Genomic DNA, 8,856 nt, shown 5'->3' with positions numbered 1-8,856 from the left:
TCATTATTTCTCCCAGCATAGACTATGTGACATGGCCTTCAGTCATCAGAGTCTTTATTAATGCTCTCAGTGTTATGCTTACCTGTTGTCTGTTAATTTGAACCACACATAAATATATTATATCCAAAAGAGTTCGATAACCATTAACACACTGAATTTATGTGAACTGCCCGTGCCTGGTGTCTGGCCTGCGTGTGTCTGTATTGGTCTTGGGTTGGACTCTTGACCTGCCTGAGTGTCCCCTGCCTCTCACCCACTGACTGCCCTGTTGCCCTGATCAATAGTGTGTGTGGAAAACAGACAAGGAGGTGGACGTGTGCTCATAAAGAGTGCCAGGACTGATTACTGAGAAGGAACAACTGCTGGCAAACTCACTGGACTGCTGCTCTGTTTCTGTCTCCGAGCCTCCAGAGGCGGAACCGTCGCCAAGCGAGGAGCTCCAGGAAGCTGAGCGGCTGATGGCTGGGTTGTAAGGAGCTTGACTGTCTGAGGACCTGGAGCCCTGATGCTCCAGCAGGGGGCGGAACATATAGTTGTCCCGATGACATGATCCTGCAAACATAGTTAACATAAACAGCTAAATATGCTGTTAACCCCTTCTTTCTGTCATAAAGCTACACGCTACTTGTGGAAGCTATCTGTGGGGAAATCTACATATTTAGATCAGAACATGATGAAGCTGATCACAGCAGCAGCTCTCAGCTGCCTCTCATATTACTCCACTCATACATTTTTAACACATCTATAAAAACCTTTTTTCTTCTGTGATACTTGACACTAATGGGGCCCAAGAAAGTCTCTGGGTTTCCAAAACCTAGTTAGCAGCCGTTAAGACCGGTGTCAACACACTGACTGACGCATTTCTTTCCTTCCAATGTTTGCTCTGATCTTTGAAATTAACATTTAACAAAATTTGTTCCTAGTAGTGCAGTTTAGCTACTGACTGATGGTGCCAGCAGGCTTTTTATTCAGTGACACCATGTGGTACCTCTGATTGTTTAAGTACCTTCTGGCTAAGCTTACCAAAACCCCAAGTGGTGATTTGTCATCCACAGCAAAATAAAAAGCTGAGTTTAAACGAGTCCTTGCAGCATATTGAAAAAATTAAATGGCCTAAAAAAGTCTGAATATCCTCTAAAACTGGGGTATGTCACTTTTATCAACATTTATGTTTGTTAAAAATGTCACTATGTTGTAACAGTATAGTATGAAAGTGCCAAAAAGTAGTTCAATGAAGATTTAGTTTTGTGTGTGTGAAAAAGCTATAGATTGCTAAAGGTTTTTTTTTGTAGATTTTGTAATGTTTCCCTCTAGAGAATTAATTTGTTTTTCTATCATATTCTACTTCTCACACCGAAGGTGGAAAATTGGAAACTATTTATTGATTTGTTGTCTAATTTTATACATGACCAAAAACCTGATGCTATAACCTGGGCGTGCCGCTTAATATAAAGTAATCAGTCCCTCTTTAGTTTGACATGCTTACAAATAAGAAATGTATTGATAACGTCCATCACCAAGATTAAAATGATAAAATTTGGAAACATCATTCAATAAAGTAGACTCCATTCATCATTGGGTATATACTCTAATTGAAAATTGATTTTTATTGTGACAAAAGTATCTTGATTTGAAAATACTTCAGGTTTAACACCACATGTTTGAAACATAACAATGCAAGCATAAATATTTTGAGAGATATCTTGATTTTTAGGTAAATAAATCTCCATCCAGGTTGTCAAAGCTTAGGCTTCTCTGAAAGAAAAAAGCACATCACTTAAGTCCACTTCTGTCCATTATAGCTCAGCAGCCTAAGTGCAATGATGAACTGTCCTTATCATATCAAAAGCAGAGAGACATTACGAAGATCGATTGATGAGCAGGTACTTCCTGCACTTCCTAAGGCATTGATTATTTGTTTGGACACATATTTAAAATCCCCAAGTCACAGAATTTCTTAATCAGGAAGTAAAAAAATTAAATAAAAAAAACTGTGATGAATGACAAGCAAAGTGTGAATCTCATAACAAGAATAAAGCATATAAATCTTTAACATTACCAAACTTTTTAAAAATTGTGTTACTTTGCAACTACACCGTGCATTTTTTTTTAACAAGCAGAAGAAATTTCAAATTTGGTTTCTGCTTTCAAGTCATAAATATCTCCAGTCCAAAATTGTAAAATATTTGAGTCTGAATGCAACCAGGTGGCACTAACAGCAGTAATACATGTAAGCTAAAGTGGATGTTTGGGATTCATCCTGCAGCATCCATCCTAACTACTCAAAGCCTGTGTGTGTTCTTTACAGCACTTAAACAGCTTACATTAGTAAGTAGTGATCACTTAAGGCTGCATGTTTCACTCACGCTGCCCCCTTTTAAAGGGTATGCTGAAAATGTATCTAATTCAGTTCAGGGGGTAAAAAGCATAAATAAGATCAATCTTCTACATGCTAAAAAAATTATAACATTATTAATCTTAAATAAAATAATAGACCTATTCTAACTAAATGCTTGTATTGATTTGTGAGCAGCAGAGTGAGTCTGTGCTGACCTGGGCACCTGCCTATCATGCAGTATTCACTCATTAGCTGCATAAGTATTTACTGGAACAGCTGCAGCTTTGATTTTTAATTTATTTTAATTTAAAAATACTAAAATTGTTATATAAACAAAGAGAAATGAAAAGACTTGCTTTAAAAGGTAATGCCAGGCTGTAACAAATTGGTTTTGATTGCACGTATGAAGTTTAAAGTGAAACCAATTATACCTAACATCACTGTAGGATTTCTGTTTGACTATACCCTTCAATTTGTTACTGCAGATAATTGTTCTAGTGCAATATTTTGATTTAATCATCAAATATACCTGAGGGACTCGTGATTTCTACAGCATGAAGTCGAAACCACTTGGGTTTGTCTGTAAAGAAAATAATGTGCAAGGAGCACTGCTTGTTCCATTCTTTGAAACTCTAACGCTGTTTATGTATCTCCATTCATCCATTTATTCAACTGCAAACTTCATGAATAAGTTAAGCCCAGAGGATCAGTTTTCATACTCATTAATGGGTTTCTCATGCACTGTGAGTATCTGGTACATTATTCTGAAAAGTTAAAAATGGATTTCAAAAGTTCTGCAAATGGAATCCCAACATATGGAGATTCAGAACAACTAGCAACATGCTGAAGAATAAAACAAAGACACAACTTATAAATGGAACATATTCTTCCACAAAATTGTGAGTTTAAATACTTTGTTCATGTTTTCTGTCCAACAACAGAATGCAGTAGGGCAATCGACAAAAAAAAAAATAAAACAAACTCAGTCAGATAACAAACCAAGTTACTTATTTAACCTGCTGCAGCTTTACTCCATCTCTAAACTCAGTGGTGAGGTCAACCTACCTGAAGAAGTACCAGCAGCATCTGACTCCATGTATTCCATTGTATTCTACAACTTCCCTATATATTTCCTTTCTGAAATGCTTCAAAACAATAAATTCTGCACTCCCAAAGGCTGTCCAGTCTCATGAACCTGTCACTCCCACAGCGCAGCACTGGGAGCTGTGAAACAGCCCATGCAGGCTCTGCAGGGAAGATGAATAGGTGGAGTTGTTGACAGTAAAGAGGAGTACGACATTAAACTCTCAGACTATTGATCGGGGAGCACTGATTGGACGGAGCTCCTGCCCTATAGAGCATCACTCACTTCACACAGGGTTTCTATTTTACCGATGTTGCTGACAACGAGGGTAACAACAGAGGATATCCTCCACTCACGTTAGAGGGAGAGCCATATCACATGGACAGAAACATTCAAAACTTGTCACAAATATGAAAGCAATCTGTGTATGAGAAGCATCTGTCAACATCTGATTAAGTCTGGGATCTGAAGTGGAGTTAAATGTGAGCATTATTTTTAACCTTCACCACTCTTCCCAGAGTACATTTTATTAAGCGCGGACAAATTATTCTTGTCACTTCACAAGCAAATAAAATAGATAAGAGTTATAAATGTGTCGAAGCTGATGAGCAAAATCATTGACATATTCATTTTGGCCACGAGGTGGTGCTGTAGGAGCGGATTTCAGGGGATCACTGTAGCACATCCTGACGTGGATGTACCTTCAACGTTTTGACAAGAATAATAAAAAAAAAAATCTCTTTTTCATGCTTCACAACGACAAAACTTGTTTGGGATTAATGCCATTCCCAAACAATTATTTGATGCAGTCAAAGGAGTGATTAAATATATATACTTTATTTAAAAATTGTAGGACATTCCATGTGTTCATCCATCAAAATGAAGAATGGTTACTTACAGACATACATAAACACAATAATATACATAAAACTTGACTCACAATGAATTTCCTCAAAGAAATTACTATCAAATTAAAACTCAGTTTTTTTTATTTCTACTTATCAAAAAAATTGAGTCTCTGACTTCTTGTTTTTTTTTAATTCTTTGAATTTACATGATTTTCTTCATCTGAAGGGAGTACAAAAAATTGCACTCAAGTAGACCAGCACTGCTTCATATTATTACATAAGTAAAAGATAAACAAAGCCATCCAAGAAATTACTCAAATAATAAATATAAAGCTATGTGAAAATTTGGGTATTTTAATGACTAAAATAAAAAATGCATGTTTTAAAAAGTAGACATCATTATAAATTATGTTAACATAATTTAGAAATAAATCTAGGCACAAGGGATATTTTTTCTATTGTTTTTTCTTTCAGCAAAGGTAAATCATCACAGAGTATTTCCAGTCACAACTGTTTGCTGTATATACGCTTGAACTAGGCTCAATAGAGATAAAATAAAATTAATAAAATAAAAACAATAATATTTCACATTTTGCCAGCTACAAAAAAGACAACTTTTGTCTTTCATTTGTGTTATATGTCATATTTTGACCACGTTAAAACCAAATGCGCGTGACGTCATCGGCGCTTATTAACGTACCGTTATTGAACGTAACCGACGTAACATATTGGCTTTATCAGTAAAAGCTACACAAACAAACGGGCAAAGAGGCGTGTTGAACTCTAGGTATCTGACTTCTGGGGAGATTTATTTTCCAAATGCGGCGCCGATTTAATAAAAGGTGCGGAGGGAAACGGTTTATTATGTGACTCAGAGAAGCAGCTTGGCTTGTAGCGGTAGCTTAAACTAGGCGGTAGCTAGAATGCTAATGTCCACCCCGGGCTAATAGCAGGAGCCGCTGTTAGCTAACGGAAACGGTATGTCCGCTAACCCAGCGGCTGTCAGCTGGAGTAGAAGCTGCCGCTTCTTTTGCCTTATTTACTACGCATACAAGTTGTGACTGGCCAAATATCCTATTAGGTTTCTGGTTTAATTAATTGGAGAAACCGAAAACTAATTTTCTACGCCGTTCTTTTACTGCGTGGAATAATAAAATAATTCCAGAATGGGAATGTGCTTACCGTGCTTTGGTGGAGCAGCTGACGACGTTGTTGTCACCCCGGATCCTGTAAGTTAATGTAATTAATTACATTTCCTGTTGGATATGTCGCTATAGATAAGCCAGAATGACATACAGAGTAACAAAGCTAAGAAAAATGTGTTTTTATTACTCTTTGTACTGAAAAGATCCTTATTAACGGGTTTACAGTAAACAGCGACATACTATCAGGGCTTCTTCACATGATTGTCATTTCATAGTTTTCTGTTCATAACAGGAGACGAGGAGACAACAATTGGCTGAAGCCGCTGAGAAGAGACAAAAAGAGGTCAGTAATGAGTGGTTCCCGTTGCAGATTTTGAGTCAGACAGTATTTAGCTAAGCTGGTTTTATTAACTTAGTGGCCTAGGGTCACGCCCATCATGTCAACATCGACAAGCCGTGTTAAACCAACAAAAAGCGGTGCATAGTAAGGTTTGCTGGTTTGCTTTTTTTTTTTTTTTTTTTTTTTTTTTTTTTTAACACCTGCTGTTCTCAAAAGTTTATAGAGCAACATTTTCCTGTAGTTTTAGGTTTTCTGGGTTTGATTTAAGTGTGGGCTTTGACTGGGTCATTCTTAGACATTCAGCCCTGACTGCGCATTTAGGGTTGTTGTCTTTCTGGATAGTAAACTCCAGCCTCATAAGTTCAGGCAACATTTTGCTTGTAGACCAAAAATGTAAATTTTGTTCTTGTGTTAAAATGGTTTTTCCTTTATGGATTGAAAAGTGGATTACTGTAGATATTTTTTTTTCTTTAAACTTGCAGTCAGTGGTTTTCCTTCCTCTGGATGTTTCTTTGTGACCTGCACATGACAGCTGTACAAAGATTTGGCTACACAAAGACACACTCTGTTAAATAAGTGACTTTTGAAGGATTTTATTTATGAATGTTGGATCAAGGAAGGTTCAATATAAATGCACATCATACTTTTCAGATTTTTATTTGTAACACAAAAATCTTTCTTTTCATTTTGCTTAAAAAATATGTTCCAATTTGTGTTGACTGATCACATATAATAAGCCTGTGGTCACAGACATAAGTACACCGTTTCCCAAAGTATTCTTATCTAAAATATATTGACGATAAACATATTCACCTTCATTAAAAAAAAAAAAAAAAAAAATTAAAAAAATGCCACGGTATAAAAACAGTCCCACCAGTGTGCCATAAAGAAAAAAAAAAGGAAATACTTCCTCTCTATATCATTTTTCAGCCATGCTATTCATGTACTCAAAAAGACATTTCTTGACTATAAACATCTGAACATTTGGTAACTTGTATTTAAGAACTGCTGTGCAGTGTGGTGAGCATTTTTCTATTGTGCAGAAAAGACACTTGCAAACCAGTAAGAGCCATGCTAAAGTTAAATCAAGGTAAGTCAATTCAGATGGAAACGAAAGCCAACCTCTGAGGTTGGCTAACACTTTTACTGCCACATTTCTCTGCGCTCAGTCACTGTTATGTGTTAACCTTTACAGTTCAGGCTGCTGCAAGCAAAAGCACAAAGCTCTAACCCACCGATGGCGTAGACAGCGCACCAAGAGCTGCTGCGTGCGTCTTTTTACTGCGATGCCTTATTTGGCGGTTGAATGCGTGCACACTAGATCATGCCTTTTATTCTGAAAGGTTGCAGCTGAAACGGAATATCCTGTTGAAAACACATATGCATGCCTGTGTTCACAGTATTTCTAGCATTCAGTGAAATCAGAAATGAGCATTGCCGTTTTCCCTCCACTTCCTCTCTGACTTCCAGACGGCGTACAGGGGTGTCAAAAATCCAGAAGCAGTTGAAAGGAAAAGAAAGAAACAGGAAGAAACTGAGAAGCAGGCGATGACCACGTCTGTGTCTGGCGGCGGTGGACTGAAGGTACGTTCAGCTTTGGCTTCATGCTTCTTTCTACGCGTTTTAATTTTAAACTTTGATGGTGTCTTTCGGTAAAGCTGTAGGACATTACATTGCAGTAATCCTTGCCATAAAAAGGGCTATGATTGTTATCTCTGACATGTATATTATTGAACTTTGATCCCGATAACATTTACAGCAGTATTGTATATGCAGAGGTTTCATGTTGGATGTGTAACCTGCTCTGTTGTTTGATCTTTGTTTTTGTCTTCAGTGGCAGGTCGGATGAAGTTCCTGATGGAGAAGTTGGACTTAAAATGTCCAAATCAACATGAAGTCTGTCTGCTGGATTACTTGAAAAAGTTGGAACTGCTGCCCGGTTGAACCTTTTCTTTTTCTTTTTTTTGCTTGATTTTATGTTACAAACATTTGATTGTCATCACATCAGGCAGAAAACTAAACCGTATTTGCCAAGTTATAAAGGACAGGTTGACGATGACGCATTACTATTCAAACCTCCGATTAAACATGATTATATTAATAATATAGGGATGTATGCGATTAAACAGGGCTCATCATTCAAAGAATGTCTTTTAAAGAAAATGAGTCATCCGTTTTAGAGATCGCAGTCGTTTATTTTTTGTAATTTTCTTCTGTAATTGAGATGTTTTTTTTTCCTCTCAGTACTGAAGCAGGTTTAGGTCAGAGCGACTTGGTAACATAGTAACTTATGCGAACGTGACAGTTTAAAAGCTGAACCATGTGTGCTTGGTGACTTAGGCATGTTGATGACCTTCGCAGTGGACAGGCCTCCGACAAACATCACCTTTCTTATAAGGAACACAATGAATGACGTGTTGGACTTTTTAAATTCATTTTTTGTACTGGATTGTTTAAGGGGAGCAAACATGATTTCAACTCTGCTCTGCTGATGACACGATTTCGTTGCCACTTTGATTATTCTGCTGACTTCACTCTCAGCCACTATGATAATATGCATCAGTGATAAACAGGCCGAAATATTTTCCAGACCAGACTCGCCCTCTTCACCCTTGTGCATGTGACCTTCAGCACTTTATAAATCAGTCATAATCCTGCTCTATTGCACTGGTTGAGCTTCTTCATTTGAATTTAACTGTAAAGCACTAATATGATTTGGATTGACTTAAAAACTAGTGTTACTGTTTGTTGTGTGGATATGCCACAACTTTAAAATTAATTCAGTAGTAATTAATTTTCTCTACCATTTGTCACAGCTTTTTTTGGAGACTGCAGCTTTGCCTTTGTACTCTCACATATGGTGCTGGATGACGATGTAGTGAATATTCTTCAAAGTGCTTCACTTAACTGAGATCTTTTCTTAAAGCTGCCTGATCCTCAAAAGCTTCTGGTGCTCTTGCCATTTTGTAGGACAAAGGGTATAGCCAATGGCACTGCTACAGTTAATAAAGCACATTTCTGTTACGTGTGTTTGGACTCCAGATGCTGATTCCTGGTTTTACATCTCAACACATAATGACACCTTCTGACTTTGTGTCTGC

The 8,856-nt window shown here is 37.2% G+C and overlaps 1 protein-coding gene across 1 annotated transcript; it reads left to right on the top strand.

Annotated features, from left to right (window-relative positions):
* Positions 1-4,969: 4,969 nt before the first annotated feature.
* Positions 4,970-8,779, top strand: svip (small VCP interacting protein). Its single transcript, XM_008412048.2, has 4 exons — positions 4,970-5,499; positions 5,708-5,758; positions 7,226-7,339; positions 7,590-8,779. The coding sequence occupies exons 1-4, from the start codon at positions 5,437-5,439 to the stop codon at positions 7,602-7,604; spliced, it is 243 nt and encodes an 80-aa protein (XP_008410270.1). The 5' UTR covers positions 4,970-5,436; the 3' UTR covers positions 7,605-8,779.
* The last annotated feature ends 77 nt before the right edge of the window (positions 8,780-8,856 follow it).

This window comes from Poecilia reticulata, chromosome 6, assembly GCF_904066995.2.
Source record: "Poecilia reticulata chromosome 6, P_reticulata-male-v2, whole genome shotgun sequence".
Classification (NCBI taxonomy): Eukaryota; Metazoa; Chordata; class Actinopteri; order Cyprinodontiformes; family Poeciliidae; genus Poecilia; species Poecilia reticulata.
This window is presented reverse-complemented; position numbering and strand designations above follow the sequence as displayed.